This window comes from Lepidothrix coronata, unplaced genomic scaffold, assembly GCF_001604755.1.
Source record: "Lepidothrix coronata isolate B3197 unplaced genomic scaffold, Lepidothrix_coronata-1.0 Scaffold174, whole genome shotgun sequence".
Lineage (NCBI taxonomy): Eukaryota > Metazoa > Chordata > Aves > Passeriformes > Pipridae > Lepidothrix > Lepidothrix coronata.
This window is the reverse complement of record NW_016690354.1, coordinates 1,621,144-1,641,243: the sequence shown is the minus strand read 5'-3', so window position 1 is coordinate 1,641,243 and position 20,100 is coordinate 1,621,144. Positions and strand designations below refer to the sequence as shown.

At 43.6% G+C, this 20,100-nt stretch overlaps 2 protein-coding genes across 6 annotated transcripts in view; both read right to left on the bottom strand.

Annotated features, from left to right (window-relative positions):
• TSPAN9 (tetraspanin 9) overlaps nt 1-8,593 on the bottom strand; it is a 178,070-nt gene extending 169,477 nt beyond the window's left edge. Inside the window, exon 1 of one of the 2 annotated variants that reach the window (XM_017830113.1) lies at nt 8,495-8,593. The gene's annotated coding sequence lies outside the window, so the exon portion shown is untranslated. The remainder of the gene's footprint in view (nt 1-8,494) is intronic. The other variant, XM_017830112.1, reaches the window with a different exon arrangement.
• Nucleotides 8,594-15,102: 6,509 nt separating this feature from the next.
• The window catches only part of TEAD4 (TEA domain transcription factor 4), a 51,638-nt gene continuing 46,640 nt past the window's right edge, over nt 15,103-20,100 (bottom strand). For 3 of the 4 annotated variants that reach the window (XM_017830162.1, XM_017830160.1, XM_017830161.1), the window contains 3 exons: nt 19,570-19,710; nt 17,998-18,150; nt 15,103-15,342 (listed from right to left, as the gene is read on the bottom strand). In XM_017830162.1, coding sequence (XP_017685651.1) covers nt 15,229-15,342; nt 17,998-18,150; nt 19,570-19,710 — 408 coding nt within the window. In that variant the 3' untranslated portion in view covers nt 15,103-15,228. The remainder of the gene's footprint in view (nt 15,343-17,997; nt 18,151-19,569; nt 19,711-20,100) is intronic. The other variant, XM_017830163.1, reaches the window with a different exon arrangement.

Genomic DNA, 20,100 nt, shown 5'->3' with positions numbered 1-20,100 from the left:
TTAGAAAGCTCAGGTAGACACATCTCCTGATAACTGTTAGGTGCATCACCACACTTCATCCTCTAAAATAAAGCATGCTTGTCTTCCAGTTCCTCAAATCATGCCCCAAGGGTGAGAAAAGTCTGTTTGCTTTTGTAAATGGATGCCTTGGACTAATGTTATCAGCACCAGGTAAATACCTACTTTGGCTGCCACTGACAGTTTCGAGTTTGCTATAGGGATATTCTATTTCTGAAGTATGGGATGGATGGATTTTATCAACAAAATTAAAACCTACGTCTGACTACTTTCAGATCTTTGAAACAGAAATTGCACTGTCTAGTGATCCAAGCAGAAACAGTCTGATAGTAATCTCTTACTAACTTAAGAACACTGAGCACAGAACATAACCTCTCAGTGTCTCTTAAATTAAGAGGGACACCTTAGCACCTTCAAAACAGACAAGAGCCTTAAGAAAATTTTGAGAAATCACTTTCAAATTTTAAAAACAGATTAAATAAATACTATTTGCTAAAGCAGGAAGAAAGGTGAAGCATGAAGCAATATTTCTCTTTAAAGAGCTCTTTAAAAAGCAGTTCAGAAAAACAGCTACATATCTAAATTACTTGGACCCGTTTTGCTTCCCTTGCTGTAGTTTAATGTAGAAACAGCAAGGAAGAAATGGACTAAAGACAGCAAAACAGAATCTATGGTTCTCTTACCATAGAATGAACTTTCTCAGCTCTTCAAAGAGGAATTGAAAGAGAACAGAATAAGAAGGAAGAATTGAAGATAGAGACTACATAGCTGGGAAAATCAAGGTACAATGAGACACAAGCAGGACTTTCTGCTTTCATAAAAGAAAGCAAGATGCAATAGGGACTTCTTTGAACTCCCTGGAGAGTAGGAAATGAAAGGTGAATTTTTCAGGGAAAACTGACTGCTTTCAAAGACATGTCTTCAGAAATTATCTTAAGAAAAACAGAATGAAAAGGGAAGAGTTTCTTGTTTAAGTTTTGGGGGATGCTTTGTGGTGACTATTCATCAGGGAACAGTGGGACAACATGGAGCTTGGAAAACTGAAAGGCACACAGATAAATTTACACTGGTGTGGGAACTTAAGACACTGTCTGTTTTCATTTCCTCCTCCTGGTTTTCCCTAGAAGATCCCCTCTCTGCTTCACAGTCCTTTTCTTTTTGCCTCCTGTATAACTGAAATAGAGAACACATCCAAAAAGCTCCTCTTCACAATGAAGTTTTTTTCTCTACAAATAGTCATATTCCTCTATGGATCACTGGTCCCAACAAGTACTTTTACCATGGCCGCCTTATCCTAATCTATGACCATATTCACCCAAAATACTGTCTTGAGTCTTCCCTGTTACCCACCTGAAATAGGAGAAGTTTCAGAGTGTAGGATTTATTCCATCTTCCATCCTGAGTGGGTGTGAGGGGAATATATTGGAAATTTTCCCAGAGCTGCAGGTCTTCCCTCTTGCTCTTTATCTTTGATGGTGTCAAATAGCTCAGTAATAGGTGTCAACACTCCCCATATCTGCCTCTGCTGCTGTCCACAGTGTCCCAGGTGCTATGAATGCAAAGTCTTGCCTGTCCTGCTATTTCTCCATTGCTGGGAAACAGATCAGCAAGAGCCTTTTTAACACTCAGAGCCACTGTTACTTGGCAAAACTTTGTGAGACAGCACAGCAGCACTGGAGAGATCCAAATGCTCTACTGTATGAAAGAGAATAACTTTATTTATATTTGGAAGGTTTCCTGTACAGGCTTTTAAGCCAGCCATTTAGGTTTTTATTTTACAAGGAGACATGCTCCCATCTGCATGTTAGTACAGGTCTCTTCTCTTGCCAGAACCATTATCCCATTCCCCTAATGGTATTTTGTCCACATGTATATAAATATATATAAACAATACTGTGCAGACTGTCCTCCAGTGGAAACAACACACTAGACATTCTTAGAACGTTGCTTTCTATCCTTCACAACTTCAGCTGCACTTTCTTCAGACAAAGTCAAGTAACAACCCTCATTCACATATGGTTACAGTCTTAAAATAAAATGGAATGCAAAGGTGATTTTGGGATAAGTATGTATTTAAGAAATCAGGGAACTGTCTAAAATAAAGCTAGTTGAACACTACCTTACACTCAACTGTATGCAGAATTATGGGCAAAAAACAGAAATAGACACAGAGAAAGGAAAATATGCTTTCAAAAGCATTCTTGAATTATTTAACCTTTAGAAATGTGCAAATCAAAATAGAAAGTCTCCTTGTCTGTGCTTAACATGAGTTTTGAGTATGGCTGCAATCACCATAAAAAGTGTTTGTCAGCATACTGCCATAAGGCACTTGAACAGACAGCACTGACCACCCAATTGCACAAGACAAGGAACCCGGGTTAGTAACACCAAGTACGCAGTGTTGTCTCTCAGGCTTTGCCCCTCTGTATCCATATTCATTTGAAAATTAGTAATGATTACCTAGAGGTTATAGAGAAGAGTGCAGCCCACGAATAGAGCTAAACCTACCATCTAGCTTTGTCACAACATTTTCTTTTCTATGAGTTCTCTGCACTAGTGTCCTAAAGCCAGAATTCCTTCAACTTCATGTCTTCCCTCTCTCAATCCTGCAGGTCAAATTAATTTCATTAGGAGTAAACTTGAAGGACACCAAATACAGGAAAGTTCACAGAGCCCTCTGTTCTCTGTGATTTGCATTGATGCCTGTTCCCTAGGACAGAGTCTTAAAATTTTGAGCTAAGTCTCCTTCAGACTTGCTGGGTGTGCCATTTCAGCATTCTGTTCAGTGTACCACCTCATCCTTCCTTTTCAGCCCTTCCTCCCATGGGAGGGGTCCAGACTTCCTTTCCCTTAGCCTACTGCCTTCTCAAGGTTCCTGCCTTCCCACTTACTCCTCCCTGAGCTCCTTCTCCAGTCTAACCCTGCCTCCTCCCCTCACATGCCACATATGGCTAACGCAGTTTTCGTGGTCCTATGCCTGCATGAGGTCGATATACTCCATCATATCCTTATTTTGAGTTTACACAGACCAGCCCAAAGCAATTGTAAATCAGTGAAGACTGCCCACAGCAAAGGCAGCTCTACTTGAGCAATATCAGCGTAGAAGCTAAAGCTCAGGTAATACAATTCAGCTGATTCTAGAGACATACAGTGACTCGGCCTCAAAAATGTAACCGGCTTTTCACCAGTTAATGCAGTTTGTTTCCTCTTCTGCATTTGTAACAGGGATCATGGAAATAAACACCCTAACTATTAGTCACTTCCACCTTCAGAAATATCAGGCATTAGAACAGCATGACAGTGTTTGCATTAGAAAGGAGAAACTCTGACAGCAAAATGGAAAAGTGTTTTCAAAAGAATTTTAATAAGAAAAGTTTTCCTGTTATACTTTTTGAAACAAGGATTAATGCAAACTTCAAATCTTTTAAATTTATGTTACTACTTCAGTATAACCATAATATTACAATATCATATTCACATCACTGCAAAGAAATGCTAAGCTTAATTAATACCTTTGTTCACTTAAAGGCTTATTGGAGCATATTTTTATAATTTAGTCTGCCTCATCTGCCTGGAGCTATCCCTAGAACCTGCCTGTCTGTTTTATAATCTTGATTTTAAAAGCTTTTCAACAATAGAACTTTTTCACCCGTCCTCAACAGGCAATCTAACAGCCTAATACAACTCACTGGCATCAAAACGCAGCTCATTACTTACTGGGGATCCCACATTTCTTTCTTTTGTGTGAAGCACGGTCAGATGCCTCCTTTTCTGCTGTGCTTGCAAACAAGCCAAAAGCAGCTGGGTTCTGCCCAAAGATCATGCCTTATTCTACAAACTCTAGCCCTCAAGACTGGCATTGACAGCAATGAATGCAAGTGCTTGGAATATCAGAAAAAAAAACAGAAGGAAAGGTGAGGTAGGGTTTGGAAGACGTTTAAGCAACAGTGCTGTCTAACTGTGGTAGCAGACAACCCACAGAAACACAACTTTCCTAGAAACACTTGTGCAATGAAGAAAGCATCCAACACCTTTCACTGGATAGCAATGTCTTGCTTCATCACAAACACACCACAGAAAACATGTCACTGAACAAAAGAAAGTGACCCAGAAGATGGACTTAATGTTTTTTTTCCCAGGAAACATAATGCTGACAGAGCAATGCATGTTTCATCTGAGAGAAGCTACAAGGAGTAGCAGAAATTGTCTCTAGACTCCTCAGTTTTAGGAGACCAGGAAGATAAAGAGAAAGCACAGAGTGCACTAGTGATACCTCTTTACTCTCCAATAGAGCATCTTATTACATATGAGTAAAATATAAACAAGATTGTATCTTCCCAATGAGTGCTTCTCCTCAAAATTAAATTCTATCATGCATTTTACTGAGTGAAGAGAAGACAGTTCCTCAGCACATCCCTACTTTACAATTTACAATTTCACTGCCACGTAGAGAAGACAAAGACTTATTTCTGATCCACTCACATTCTCTAGGTATTGTCAAGCTGGCCCTACAAGGATTGACTCATTCCTAAAATCTGCTAACAACCATGGCACAAATGGGGAAATACTCTGCTGAACCTGACATGTTTGTTCTATTTTCAAGAGAATCAAAGAAGGTAACCCCTCAGGTAAGAACTCTTCCCTGATCATACTCTGTCTTTCCCCAAGCTTAGCACCATCTTTTATTGTCATCACACTTCCTACATGAATTTTGAAAGAACACTGCCTATTTCAGAAAGCATCTTTAAGCAACATAATGCCAAAAAGGCACTTTGTACTTTGAGAATCACTAAAGGAAAGCAAGTTTTCAAATACAAAGTATTCTCCTGACCACACACACACACAGAGCTGTTCAGTATAAGCTCCTAGCATAGTGAGGAAAATTTTTAATTTTTTTAAATTCTTCTTAGTATTTTAGCAGCACATCAGCATCCTAAAACCTTTCTTTATTTCTTCATCTAGGATACTTACAAGTATTGCTAAAGTTTTGCAGACCTCCTTCCTTCTCAGACCAAATGGCTGCTTGATCTCAGGATTGAAGAACTTATGTTGGAGCAGGCCTGAGGGGGCTCCATTCTGCTTTACTCTAGACAGGGCCATCTATGAGGTCCCAACAGGACTCTATCCATTTTAGTCTTGAAAACCTGTGAAAGCAAACAACTGGGCAGCCTGTTACAACATCTGACTGTCCTCATTGCAGGAAAGACTTCATTACATCTAGGTTGAACCTCTTGTTTCAACCTGTATTTGTTGGCCCTCACACAGCCACCACCTACCAAAGTGAAGAGCCTAGCTCTGTCCTCTTGAGAACCTCCTCCTAATTGCTGGAAGGTCACTATAGGTCCCATCAAAGTCTTCTCCAGGCTGAACAAGCCTAGTTCCCTCGGCATACAGTCCCTATGCGGTACGAGGGCTCTGAGAGCCCTGAGGGGCCTTTAAATATACTCATTAGCCTCACATCCACCCCTGCTCTCTGTTCATGGCATCAGAGACTTCATTTAAGCTCTGCCTGTGGCCTTCAGTGCCTCCCCAACGTATGTTTTAGGTGTGCCTGTCTCCAACCATGCCTCTGTATGGTCATGGACCCTACTGATCCAGACCCTGACCCATGGTCTTGCTTCCCCACTTGACCTCAGACCTGCTACATCACTGTTGACCTGCTCAGTGGTGACCGTGTCTGGCCCTAACTACCATCTGCCAGCCTGATCCTGACCTGCTGATTCACACCTGAACTTGATCTTGGACCTGCCTTATCATCACAAACCTGCTTAGTGATCCAGACTCATGCTTGGCACTGTCAAACTCGGTACCACGGGACAAGGCCCTGATTGGTGGGGCACCTGCCTTGCCAGCTGGGTTACCATACTCAGTTCCCAGCTCCCCATCCCTTATCAAGGGCCAGCTGTTACAACATGCTCTGGCCACTGATGGTCCTAATGGCCCTCCACTGGACTAGCTTCAGTTTATCCATACCTTTCTAGGCTCTGAGGGCAGAAAACTGGATGCAGTCTGCTAGGCTCTGTATAACAAGTGTTAAGTGCATGGAGATAATCACTACCTTGGTATACTGGCTGCAGTCTTACTAAAATAGCCCTGAGTATTGTCAGCTGCCTTCGTTTCCACAGCACACCACCAGCTCACGTTCAGCTTCTTTAAAGTATCTCATCTCTTTTTTTAACGCATCAATAAATCTAGTGACATTCTTGCAACATAGAAAACTAATGGGGCATCAGTCACTTGAAAACAGCACAATTCTGAAACATGACTAAAGTGAAAAACTGAGATGGGTTTTCAACTGTAAAACCCCAGTGCCTCAGGTATGTTAACATACTGCTTCTAAAACAAGCAGTCACTTCTGCTCCGGGCCCAACTATCTCCATACCAGCTCCCACAGAGTAATACCAAGACAAAGTTTTGTATTCTCTATTGCAAGTTTCATATGCTAGTTTCATATGTGACACAAATGTGAAAGTAACTACTCCAAACAGTGCTGCTGCCTCAGTGTTGTTTTGCTATTTTAATCTGTGCTCTTCCAAGTTTTACTTTTCTTTTGCCATTTTTAGTTTGTGCATTTGAGGAGGAATGGCTTAAACACTAAACATACAGTTGTGTTGGAAATACCCTCATGGACAGGCTGAGGTTTGGCATGCATTGGAAGAAAATAACTTAAAATAGCCTGGAAAGCAAAGACTGTGGGATATGCATCTCTGATAGCTATTTTCTGTTAAAATAACCACAATAGCTAAGATAACAGTGACATTCACAGTTAACCCTCTACCCTGCTCAAGAGAGATGAACAGAATTGTTCTAACCTCAGAGCTTTGTCTAAATAATGCAGATGAATCTGCATTAGTTACATTCTGACCTCAAGGTCTAATGCAACTTTATTCATGAGAATTAGGTTTAAAGAAAGGGCAGGTACACAAAACCAAGTTTGACATAAGTCTTACAGCCCCATTATAGAAAAGGCGTTGTATGTAGGATTTGCAATTTGATCATCACAGGTCTAAAAATATGAAAGGGAAAAATTTGGAGGCAGATGCTATATTAGCTCCTTGAAGCTGAGGAAAAATGCAAAATGGAAGCAAAGGACACAGAACTATGAGGACTGATTTTTTTTTCCTTGGTGTTCTCAACATCACTTTGCTAATTTATCTTTTGACATTCTTAAAGTCATTGAGTGCTAACTTTGGGTCCATATTCTATACCAATAAAACTCATATAAATGCATTTCTTCAGTGGCTATTTGCAATTATTCATCATGGCTACAAAGGACTCCATCTATCAGCTTAACAAATAAACCATTAAAACTGTTTGTGGCACCTGTTACTAAGAACTTTGCTACAGTAACATGTTAAGTTTTGGCTTCCACAGGGAAAGTTTAGGTCCACCGAGGAGTGACGGCACAAACAAACTGTGTGATTCGACTCTCATGGCTGTCCTGGAGAATATTCAACTTTTTCCCAGGTAACTTACCCCCGAGTATTAAAATAAGGTCAGTGCAGTCAGGTAGAAAAATCAGGTGCCCCCAGTCCTAGCCCTGTGGCTCAAACCACAAAACTATACAGAGTAAAAGCACAGAACAAAAGAGTTGATAAAAGGATTAAGTAGAGAAATGCAGTGTTATTCACCCTTGTAGTCTAATTTTTCCCCCAACACAGCATCCCCACACCACAGTTCCTCCTCTCTGCCCACGAGAAATCTCTGGAGCTAAGGGCCTTTTCGAGAGGCAGAGCTCACGGAGCTCCCACCTCCCATCAGGAGCACAGTGACAGGCGGATATCCAAGATTCAGCAAGAAAAGTTTCCAAAAGCTTGAACGGGAAAAGGCAAAGCTGGAGTCAAGTTTTACATAAGAAAGGGGAAGGCAGAAACTGCTGGCACCACCTCCGCGGGCGGCTGACGAGGGGAGCTGTCAGCCCGCCGTGGGCTCTCTCCCCATCACACCCCGGACCGCAGCCTCCCTCCCGCGGGGGCTTCTCCGCGCTCCCACCTCCTCACACCTCGCTGAAGCCAGAAAGGTACCCCCACCGCCAGCCAGCAGCGCTGTTCGAGGCGCGTTTTCCCCCGGTGGCGGGGAAAAATCAGTTCCCAGCCGAAGCCATCAGCTCCAGCGAGGGATGGGCACCCCGGCGGAGAACAGGACCGCGCACGCAGACGCCGCTGGGCTCGTCTCATCCCACTGAACTAACTTTCCTGTTTCCGCAAAAATCACTCAGGCACCAGAGGGGGGGTGGGGGGAGGTTACTGTTTCCACCAAACACTCCTCACCCCCACGAGCCACCCGCACCCCTATCCCACCGGGACCCCGCCGCTCCCCAGCGTCTCCAGCCGCCGGCCCGGCGACCCCCGGCCCCTGCCAGCGGCACCCCCCGGCACGCCCGCCACGGCTGTCCCCCGCCATCTCCCATCTCCCGCGGCCGGGAAGCGCCCGCAGGTCCCCGCCGCCCCTCGCCCCCCGCGGCGCCGGGGCTCACCCGCGCGTCCCTGGGCCGGGCCGGATGGGGCCGAGTGGAGGGGGAGCGGCGGAGGTACGGCAGGACACGGCTCCAGCTCCTGCCAGCGGAAACGGGAGGAGGGGCTCGGACCGGCGCTACCGAGCGGGGAGGAGCTGGGGGCGCTGCCCAGGGGAGGCTCCAGCCCCGCGGAGGAGGGGAGGGAGGGAGCGCTGCCGGCCGGGTACTCCGGCGCACCCCATCCGCTCCATCCTGCGGAGACCCTTTCCCAGAGCTCTGCCTGGAGCTGGCTCGCCCGGGGTTCGCTCCGCTCCCTCTGCCGCCCGCGGGACCCTCCGGGACCTCCCTCGGGTGGGCGCCAGGAGCATCCCCGGCGCACCCTCCCGGAGCTGGAGAGATGCGCCCGGGGCGGAGGGCACGTACAACCTCCCCTCAGCTGCCCCTCTGCCCTGAGGGGCCCGCGGCTGAACGTCTCCTCTGGGTTCAGAAGGGCAGTGGCTGTGCTCGCGCCCGCAGGATAGAGTGGGCGCAGCCCACTGGCTCCTGGACCACTGCTGCAAACGGCAAACCCAGGCTAAGATGCTCGGTGGTCCCAAGCCCACCATGACTGTTAGTATATTCCTACGTCTTCTAGCACAGAGGGTAGGTATGTCAGAGTGCTCGCCTGAGCTTTCTGTGGTCGAAGCAGGAGTTGTAGACAGGTGGAGGTCGGTCTCTTCTCACAGGTAACAAGTGATACGACAAGAGGTAACATCACCGAGCTGTTGGAAGGTTCTAGCACGGACCACTAAGCAAAATATTGTGTGACGGGGAAATGGCCTAGAATTGGAGCAGAGATGCCTACAGAAGTAGACCAGTGCGGTTATGGACATGGGCCTCCAGAGAGGAACTGTATTTTACAGTGTATGAAGAGCAACTCAAGGCTTTTTCATTACGTGTTTTTGCAGAAGGAAGATTTGTTTCACATTCAAAGGTCCCCTGTGTATTCTCATTTCCTTCTCTGGTGCTGCTGCTGCTGTCACACTTCTCAGTTCAAGGGCATGTTCACATCAAATACATTTTCTCATACCTTCCATTCTGTCCTAAGTGGATTTTTATAAACTGCCTGGTTCAACAGACTCTAAGCATCCTGGTGGTAGTGCTGCCAGCAACACAACTGTCATCTGCTGCATATTTGTTTCTCTCTTCCCATAAGTATGTGCAGCAGCTCTCTGTTCTTCATTTATTTATGTACAAAAGTACCCAAATGTTGCTGTGTGTTTGCCTTAAAGCAAGTAATGAAGGAAATATGTCTTGCAATGCAGCAGGAGATAAAAAGATCTGTGGGAAGAATTTTACTTGATTCTTTGGTTCTAGACTTCAAAAAAAGGTCAATCTCCTGGATGCTCCTCTAATGCAGGAACTCCCATTCTACCTGAGAACTGAAGGATCTTCATTTCAGAATTGTTGTCAATCTTTAAGTAACTCACTTTGGAGATAAACAGCTACTTCCTCAAAGGCAAGCAGCACAGGAAGTCAGCAGACAACAAGAACATGTTTGACAGTTTTGGTGGAGTGTTATTGTTGTTTGGTTGGTTGTTTAACAGAAACAGCATGATGTTGTGTTCTTCACCTGTTGGCATAAGCACAAGCAGCTTTTTACTCAGGTATATGGGATTTCTCTAGTTCAAGTGAAAGCAAAAAATAAATATGTGAAATCAAGTCATCGTTTGGTGTCTATCTCGGAAAGAAGGTAAAAAAAATGCACAGAAAGAAGATAAAAGATATATATGGTAGCTTTGTATGAACTTGATCATTCAGGGAAAAGCTTAAGGATCGCTGTGAAACTGGGGACTGGAGTGGCTGATACTGCAGCTGCATTTTCTACCAAGGAGACCATGCTAGTCTGCAGGTCTCTTCTCAATTATACCAGTAAGTTTAGGGAAGTAATCTTCGTACACCTGTGTTTCAGCTTCAGCTAGCTGTCTTCCACACGACCAAACCTAACACAGGAACACTCTGATGTTGTCCATAGAGTGAGGAGCAGAAAGAGTTGCACCTCATCAGCAGTACATTTGAACCCATGGCATGTGACCGGAAAACCTAAAGGCTACATACAGCTTTTGAGAACAGCTTTAAGTAGCTGAATTTGAGGCATCTAAAAATGGATGCACTCTTTCCAGTGTGACTCACAGGACATACCCCCTTTACTGTAATAGCAAGTCTATGGCTTTGGGTCCCAGCCACCAATTTCAGATGAAACAATAACATGGCAACAGTGCTGAGTACTGTGGAGAAATTAGGGACTTTGAGAATGAATGTCTGTGCTTCTCTTTTTAACAGAATGAGATCACTCATCTAGACTCTCTAGCTGTGCTTTATTCAGGTTCTTCCCATCATTATTGCTATATTGTCCACTTGAAGGAGGTGAGGGTGCTTTTCTTTAGTGATGCTCTTTTCCCCAGAATAAGCAGTAATACTTTTGTGGCTCATTTAAGAGGCCAAAAATGGTATGGATCACAGATCTGGAGTCTTGACTGGTAGCTGAATTAGTGTGTTAAATCACCCAAATGCAGGCAAACATGGCTACCAGTGTGGTAGTTACAGATCTGATGTCCAAGAGATGGACTGGGACTGCACCTCAGTCTTTGAGGTTACTGACAGAGCTGTTATCAACATAAGCTTCTGACCATCCTTCCCTTGTAGAGAGTAGCCCTGATCTTGCCATCCCATTACAAGCCTGCAAGTTGCCTGTTGCCTCTCTGCTTGGTTTTGATGTAGACTGTGCTTGCAGGACTCATGAAAGAGCAGGACTCCTGGGCAGCTTCCTGGAGCCTCAGCATGTGTTCTTCCTGCCTCTTCTACAGCTCTAGAGCAAATTTGAGGGTGTTCTCACCTGTCTGAATTAGTTCTTTGCTGTCACCACTCAAGTTCTTCACCTCCTTCATCTTGCCAAAATGTCACAGAACCAAGATAAAAATGAGCAGGAAAATGGGAAAGAAAAGGTCACTGAGAAACCATTGCACCAAAGGCTAAAAGAAGTGTAATACTCAAGGAAATAATGATCCTTGGGTCTAGATTATGCAGTAGAAAGAGATTTAAATTCAATACCTAACTTTGCCTCTAGGCCTACCTACACGTTTTCTTTGTTGGCAATGTCAGCTTAAAGAAGTTCCCACCCCCTCATCACAGATGAATGAGGGAATTCAAATGAACTTGTCTTACCTGAAGTGTTTCTTTTGGCTTTGAAGTAAAGATGAAGGGAGGGCTCCTGTGTTACCTAGTTCTGTGTTGTTCAGACCCATGGTGTGTTGTCTTATCACAGAAGACTATCTTTAGGTGGAATCATTTTAGCAATTCAGTTTGACATGATTCCACAAGCAGATGCAGCTGCACAAATTAGGACTGATAAATTGAACCATGTACACTAGAAAAAAAAAGTAGTCACAGCTGAATGGAAACTTTTGAGGTGCTTTCTTATAAAGAAGATATTTACATTCCTGTTTTGTCACTTTATCTTCTAATATCTCAGCGCTGTAGCTGTAAAGTGACCAGGGGAATCAGCTTTTGTTGTTTTGCCCTTGGATTTTACAGCAAGTTCTTACAGGCTGAGGTTAACATTTCTGGTATTTCTGCCCCAACACAAATTAAACTTGAAAAAATACTGACATCCTCATTTCTTGTAGGTTCTTTAGAGTTCAATTTAGCCTTTCCTCTTCAAACTAGGCTATCTCTTTTTTTACCTATGCTGCTTTTTGGTGTTTGCTTTGCTTTATTTTTAGCAAAACTGCAGCTGGCTCTTAGTTCTGATTTACTGTCTGGTTTCTTCTGGTGAAATTCCAAGAAAGGAAGCCTTAGGGACAGAGATCTACAGTCCTTTCAGTCTTAGAAGCATTTTTACATGGATCTCACCCATTCTGCAAGGGGACAGAAGCCTTTTAGTCCAGACCAAAATTTCCAGTACTTCTTTTGCTTCACAGCTTCTTCATCTGGTAGCCTACATGAAAGCAAGCTCTCCCGGACACATGAATTTTCTTTTGGTTTCTCTGCTGAGTTTGAAAGGTGGGTAGATGTCTCTTGCTGACCGTTGTTATTGACACCAAGGATCTGTAAAGTCCAAGCACAAGAGTAGAGAGGAATAATGCCAGGGAACAGTCTTCCATTGTTATCAATGAAAAAAGAAAAACAACTACATGAGTGTCCCTAAATCAACTGCCCAAAGATTTCATCTGATCCTCAGCCTGTTGGCTTGTGTTAATTGTTTTGATAAAATCTTAAAACTCTGCTAATGCAGTTTTATTCATGATCAGCTGATGAACTAAGTGGACCTCTAGGGCTCATCTCCTTCAGGGACTACTCTGTGAAGTCTGCTGTCATGGTCTAAACCTGCAGTGGATGCATGCAAGGCACCAAGCTCATGTTTGCAGGAAAGTACCAATACAAATCACAGCAACTTTCCATCGCTGGGGTCTTTCTCTGAATGAAGCCCTGGCTTCATTTCAAAACACACTTGTCTGTGTTGGCCAAAAATACTTTTCCCAAGAGTCAGTCTGTTTTTTTGTTAGTGAGGTTTTATTTGATTTGTTGTCTGCTCCATGCATGGTTCAGAGATCAGGAAGGAGATTGCGTAGGGCTGAAATAGGCAGGAGCGTGCATCAGTAATGGACTGCAGCCAGTTGGTGCTGTTCATATCTGTGTGGCCAACTGGAGGGGCTGGCTGGTTTCCAGAGATGTAGTTATTTCACTCCTGGGTGGTTTGATCACCTGGCTGTGACTAGCAATAATACCCAATGGGCACTGGATGGGCAAGAGCAGGCTCTGCTTACATGGATTTTCCAGGTGCAGCAAAACAGCAGGCATTTCAAGATGCTTTTTTTTAGGTGTTTAAAGTACTTGGCTCGTCTTTCTCCAAACTTGACTGATTCTGGTTAGCAGCCATGCAGATCTTATGGAAGGCTGTTGGCATCTGTGTTCTGTATCGCTGTTTGGAAGTCAGTACTTGAAGGCATTTCTTTGTCTTGGAGAGAGCAGGCAGAGCAGGAACTTTGTGTACAGGGTGAAGGTGTAGATTTTGCTCAATAGGTGCAAGCAAAAGTTCTGTCCTTTACCATCCACTTCTAGCTCCTGCACAGAGAAGGTTAACAGCACTAGCCCTGCACAGTCCTGAAAAGCAGCCTCTGAAAGTGCAGGGTCTGCAGGACTGGGGGGAAAAATACTTCATTAGATATAAAAAATTAGTGGAGCCCTTTTCCTATAACAAGAACCAAAGCATCTTTCTCCAGCTCTGACTTCATGGCATTGTCTTTGCCATCCTCCTTACCCATGTCCTTTCCTTTCTGTGCTTCCAAGCACAGGTTATGACCTAAACACAGGCCAGGAGCGGCAAGGTGCAGTGTGCACATAGAGGTAGTATGTTCCACAGTAATATCTGATGAAGACTAATCCCTGTGAGGGACCTCCTACATGCAAATAGACAGTTACAACAGATCAACTGGCTAAATGAGGAAATAAGTCATTTAGTCCCCATTCCCCATCAAATTGTTTGTCCCAGCCATGGGACTGTGCCTGGCTACCCAGTAAATTTCCTGTTCAGTGCCTGCCAGAGAGCATCATGCAGCCCACCCCTTCCCTCAGCGTAACATGAATGGCTGGATCTTCTCCCCACATCAGCAGCATTGTGGGGACCAAGATTATTGCCTCTCAGTGACTCTTGAGTAAACAACCTCAGTTTACAAGTAAAGCAGAGAGGCTGTGTTTGATTGCCTTGGAAACATGGAAAGCTAACCTCTTTCACTATTCTCTCTCTTCCTTTTCCTTGGCAGTTTGCTGGCCAAGTGGCATTCTTTACAATACTTCTGCACTTCACTGCCTGCAGCTGCAGGTAGAACAATTTGATCTTGGTAAACAATAATTTTACTGGTGCACAAGAAAAAGAGTACAGTCTAGCTCCCTGAGCATTGTTAGTTGTGCAGGGAGAACAGAAGCAAAAGAAGCAAGAATTATTTTAGTCAAGCCAGCAGACTTGATACATAGAGGAAATCTGCTGAGCAAGACAACATGATTTAACATATCCAATCTTCTAAGCATAACTTCATTTAAAAGGCAAAAGAAAGGTTGGTCTCTCACTGTCATGCATGGAAGAGAGGGAAAAAGTAACCAGATTCTAACAGAGGAAGGTTCAATGAGCCTGTGACTGCACAGCTGCTAATGTGGACAGCTAGACAGGCAGCTGTGTAGGGTACATGTGCCATCTCTATACACATACATGTGCCCACGGGTGTCTGACATCTATTTAAATGTATACATAATATATACAATAATCACATCTGTGCACAAGTTGACCTGCAAATGATTGTATATGAGTGCACACACTCAGACCAGATGTAGCATCAACATTTTCAACCTGTTCATATCTGGTGAAACTTGAGGAAGCTGCTGCCATTGCCATACCAGTATACCCAGATGCATGCCACTCCTTTTATGTGTATGATCACACTCTGTGTGTACTCTATGGAAAGTACTTTTCACAGGATGCTGTTTCTGGTGAGACCCTTAAGCAGTCATTTTTCTATTTCTTTGGCTCCAAGTCTTTTTCCCATTTGCACAAACCTGCAGACAGAAACTTTATCAAGCACAAACCAGCTCAGAGGTACTTTTCTGAAAATACACAATATCTGCAGTTTATTTTTCAGTTTGGTATGAGGGGGCAGGGGTTGTTCAAGCACAGGCTTTTTTCTTATACATGCATTCCATGGACAACTCAAAGCAGAGAGTCTCTAGTCCTTCACCAGCCGGTAGATGTGATGTTGGGCACCATGGTCACTAGTTGATACTTCAAAAACATATGCTATGCACAACAAGGTCTCCTGTGTGTCCCTGTTTGTCACAACCTAGACAGAAAAGGAGAAGAAGCTGAGATGGCAACTGCTGTTTCTCTGATTACATATTCCAATACATTTAACCTAAAGCAAAAAGTCAGTAATAGACAGAGAAGCACAGGATTGATATGCAGCTTGGCCACCACAATGCCTAGTCTGTGTGACCACACACCAGAGCAAAACACTTTCACAGTATCAGAATACAATGCAGTGAAGAGACAGGGAGGTGAGCAGAGTCCACTGTGGAGAGAAGTCCACTGTGACCCAGCAGTGACCACATAAGTGGAAGCAGGTCCATTAGGCCCTCTACTCCCCATGCCCTGGAGTTGCAGATTTCAGCAGAGGGAAAGTGTTTCACAAAGAAGTTCTTATTGCTGTTTGTTGGTTATAGAGAGGCCCCCTCCTGTGGCACATCCAGTCCTGCTCACATGGATACTGATATACCACAACCACCAACAGTTCTTTCCCTCCATCTCCTCCTGTAGACACAGACCACAAGGATTACAGGGTATACCTCATTTTACAGGAGACTTATAGGTTTGACTCCATTACACATTCTGTAAGAATGCATAAATGTAGCAGCTATCCTTCTTCATACGCTGCAGACGTCTGGAGAAGGACAGCTGCTACATTTATGCATTCTTACAGAAGCTTCTTCTTTCCAATTTCTCTTTCTATGGTCCCTCAGGAACCTTAGCTATTCTACAACATGAATCAGTGTCAGGAACATGGTGAAGGAGCAGTGTTGTCCATGTTTCAGAAGCATGCACTACGTGGCAGGGACGAGCGAAATATTGCACCCAGAGCTCTTCGCTCAGCTTCCCTCTCTCTCTGACACTGCACAACTTTGCACATTCTTGTCACCTGAGTTTGTGTTAAAGTTCTCTCCTGCTGGAGGAGATAGATTTTTATCCGCAATAGCACCAACTCAACTCCAGCTGGAGGCTTGAACTGTACCAAAGCCCAATTTTTCTTGTGAAAACAGAAAGAAAATAACTGTTGTCAAACTTGCTTATTAATTTTAGCAGGCTGATTTTGGTCTATTCTGTTTTCTTACTTCATGACTGGGTTTGCAGTTAAACTCCTTTATTCTGCAGGCTGTGATGAGTTATACACATCGATATGTAGCAAGGCACCAGACCCTTTTCTGAAAAATGGGCACTGAAACCTCAGAGTACTAGATCCAAAGCAATGTGCAAAGCAAGATAAATCATGCTTATAGGATTAGGAGTTTCTAAGCTCATGAAAGGGTCTAGAAAAAAATATAATTAGACTTGCCTCAGAAGTTGGTAGTGGGGACTGAGGACTAGCAACATGCCTTACATTATGCATTTTTCATCTTCCCCGAAGGGAGTGGAAAATGCTCAGCCTGCTGCTCAGGGAGCAGGACTGCAAGGCAATGTACAAAAGGCTGTGCCAGCACCCACATGAGACATGCTTCTCTGTGACAAAAGGTAAGGGAAGGACATGAGATTAATCAAAACACAAAGCCCCAGAGGAAGTGTAACTATGTGACAGCTTTTTGATAGAATTTATAGGAAGTGCTGGCCTGACTGAGGAACAAAACTCACAGAGAGCAGTCACAGTGTTCCTCAGTATGGATTACAGCACACAGACCTTCCCTATCTCTGTCCCTGCCCGCTTCATGCTTTTGTTCATCTAAAAGAACTCTCAGCATTCATACTCCTCCTTTCTCCCAGATGTTTAAAATCTTTGTACAAACATGAAAGAATAAACTTCCTAAAGCCCTGTGAGGTATATTATTAACCTTGTGTTATATAGCTGATATATCTGAGCCACAGAGCAGTGAAATGAGTCGCCTGAAGTTCTCCAAGATCTTCAGAGAATGTAATGAAGACCACTTGATTTCCATTCAGCCACTAGCATCTCTTCTATTTACCCAGCCTCAGATTCTCTGGGTGAAGATCTGTGATGTCTCTTATAAAGGCAAACACAGAATTCAGTCCACTAGAAAAATCTATGTTTTAAGCTGCCTGCCTTCTTCCCAAATTTAGGCTGCATCTGAGTGTGGAAAGGCTCCTAGTATAACAAAACACTAATGCAAATCTAGTTGCTGCAGCCTTGTAGTACTGCCTTACCTAGAGGCTGCAGTGATTCCTGCAGGTGTCACAGAGCTTCCCCACAACATGCCCCTTTCTTTACATGCCTCTAGATTCCTTCTAGGTCCAGGATGGTCCTGAGGAAACTACTTCTCCACCCCCCACCCTGTCCCAATGTGGTCAGTGAAGAACTCTTCCCATAAAAATGTTTTATAGCCACTCAACAGTGCTCTTGCAGTACTTTTACCTTGCAAAAAGGGCCAGGGCACAGAAAGGATCTCAACATTTGTTTAGTGTTGGAATAAGCATTTCCTTCAGTGTCTTTTTCATCATTCTCCTTCATTTATCTCTCTGCCTCATGAAATCTCCCTCTATTTTTCTTTTTCCTCTCTCTTACTGAGGTCTCTCAAATTCTTTTGCTGTTTCTCTGCTTGAGTTACTATCTCTAGAGCTCCATAAATGGTCTTGAAGTGCAATACACACAAGAGATACTAAGTTCAATTAGGCACCGAGCTGTAAAAGGAAAACTGCTTTGACTCACAACAGTGAACTCCTGCATTGGGCTTTCGCGTTGCCAAGCTGCAACCAAAACAGTTGAAAGTCCCACCTGTAAGATGGTAAAGTTCTCCAGCACACTGTTCATCATATACTTCTCAGGAAGGTGCTTGAGTTTATGAATGAAGTTTATCATGTATTCGCAGAGAGGGGAACGGTGAATGCGATAGGAATAGTGTCCATTTTCATAGCGTGCATACTCTGTCTGCAATGCAAAACACAAAAGGGGCACGGGGGGTTATGTTGTCACATTAGTAACAGAAAGGGATTCAGAACAGAAAAATTACAGTGGCACTTTTAACTAATTTTACTAACAGTAACTACAGTACTTAGTACCAAGGTCGGTCCCCTTGAGAGCTCCAATTTCTTCAGTTTGATTTCTTTTTTTTAGAACAGTGGGTTCTAGCTTACAAGCAGCAAATGTCAAGGAGCTGTGAAAGGTAACTAAGAGGAACAGATCAATTGTCACCTATACTAAGGTCAGCATCTCTACTGGAAAAACATTAGGAATTAATATACTGAAAAAATTCCTTTAGCAAGACCAGGAAGCTCCCAGTAATGATGGTAAACACACGCTCAGGATGCCTTACAGCTGAAAAAGATGAAAGCCTTTTGGTACCTGAGAGAGAAAACACAGTATCTCTGCTCCTCCCCTTGGGAGAGGGTCTGACCAATCTTAAAGAGATGGATTGTTTTGTTCACGTTCACATCTTAGCTCCCGTATATTTCATGTTCCTTTAACTAGAAGCTGAAGCAAGACTCTATCATTTCACAGCAGATCCCTAAATGCCTGTTACTCCTTTCACCCCAGGAGCTTGGTCTCCATTCCTGGGCTCCATGACATCTTCCTTTGGCCCATCTATCCCATCTGCAAATACTTAACCAGACCTCAGGCATGTCTGTCATGTTACTGGAAATGGGTCTTGGGAAGGATACAACTTGAACTGACTGCTGACATGAGAGCACCTGGTGTTCTGCACAGCTGCTTCCCCTACATCTAAGGGTTCCTTGGGAAAGAAAGCAGCAGGATGCATGTCAAAGCAGCTCTCAGCAAATGAGTGTGGTATCAGAAAGAACTTCTTCAATGCCAGATATATGCATAATTTTGCAGCATAAGCGGTAAGTGTAGAAGCTCTAAGTCTCATAAAACCGCAAGACTATAGTCTGTAAATTATTACAGTCTATTAATTAATAGTTATAGTCTATAAATGATCTGTTTAAAAACACTAATGAAAGTGAGGTGTTGCCTCTTTGTTTCCACCTTTCTGCAGTTCAAAACAAGGGTCTGTTTCCTAGTTTTCCTTTGCTTCCCCTAAAAAAACAGAGAATCACCAGAGCTAAGAGTCTTATATATTGGCATATCTTCAGAAACTGAGATTTAAGGAAAAAATAACAAAAAATAACAAACACTCCCCAGACCTTCAAGGAACTCCTGAGACAAGGTCACGTTGCAGACTGGAGCGATCTTACACCTGCATGTCTCAGAAATCATAATCTATGGCATCCATCTCTCTGACAAGAAGCATGGGATATATTTTATCTTGAGATATACGCAGGATGCAAATATTTGAAGTAAAAAAACAGCAACCAGGGAGAACCTTGCACCCAGGTGCCTGCTTCTTACCTCTACTTTCTCTACCACCTGCTTTCCAAAGGAACACACTTTGGTGGAACAGGTAATGACCATGTTTTCTGGGCTCTCATATTGGCTGGAAACACCATAGAAAGACCTAGATTCATCTTCAATATTGGTATTCAAATCAGCCTGCCAAAAAAAAGGGGGGGCAAATAGATGGTTATCAATAGATAGTTGTGGCATTTTTTCACCATTACCTTACACAGCCAAGATAGTTAAGTATTGGAGTGTCCCAAGCTCCTTAAGCAGATCAGTGTGCCTCAGAAAATGGTGATGGGGATTTGCATACACACTGGAATATCCTCAACATTAAAAACATATGACACATCTTGCTCACAAAGCATGTGGAGAGCAGAAAGGAGGGCACTGAAGAGACAGAGCAGTGCAACAGACAGGCTTGACTGGGATGCCTCACTAAGGAAGGAAAAATAAGGGAAAAGCAACAGTAATAAAGTGTTTCTCCCTTAGGTATGTGTGTATGTAAGGGAAAAGAGACAGCAGAGAAAAGGACTGTGTGAG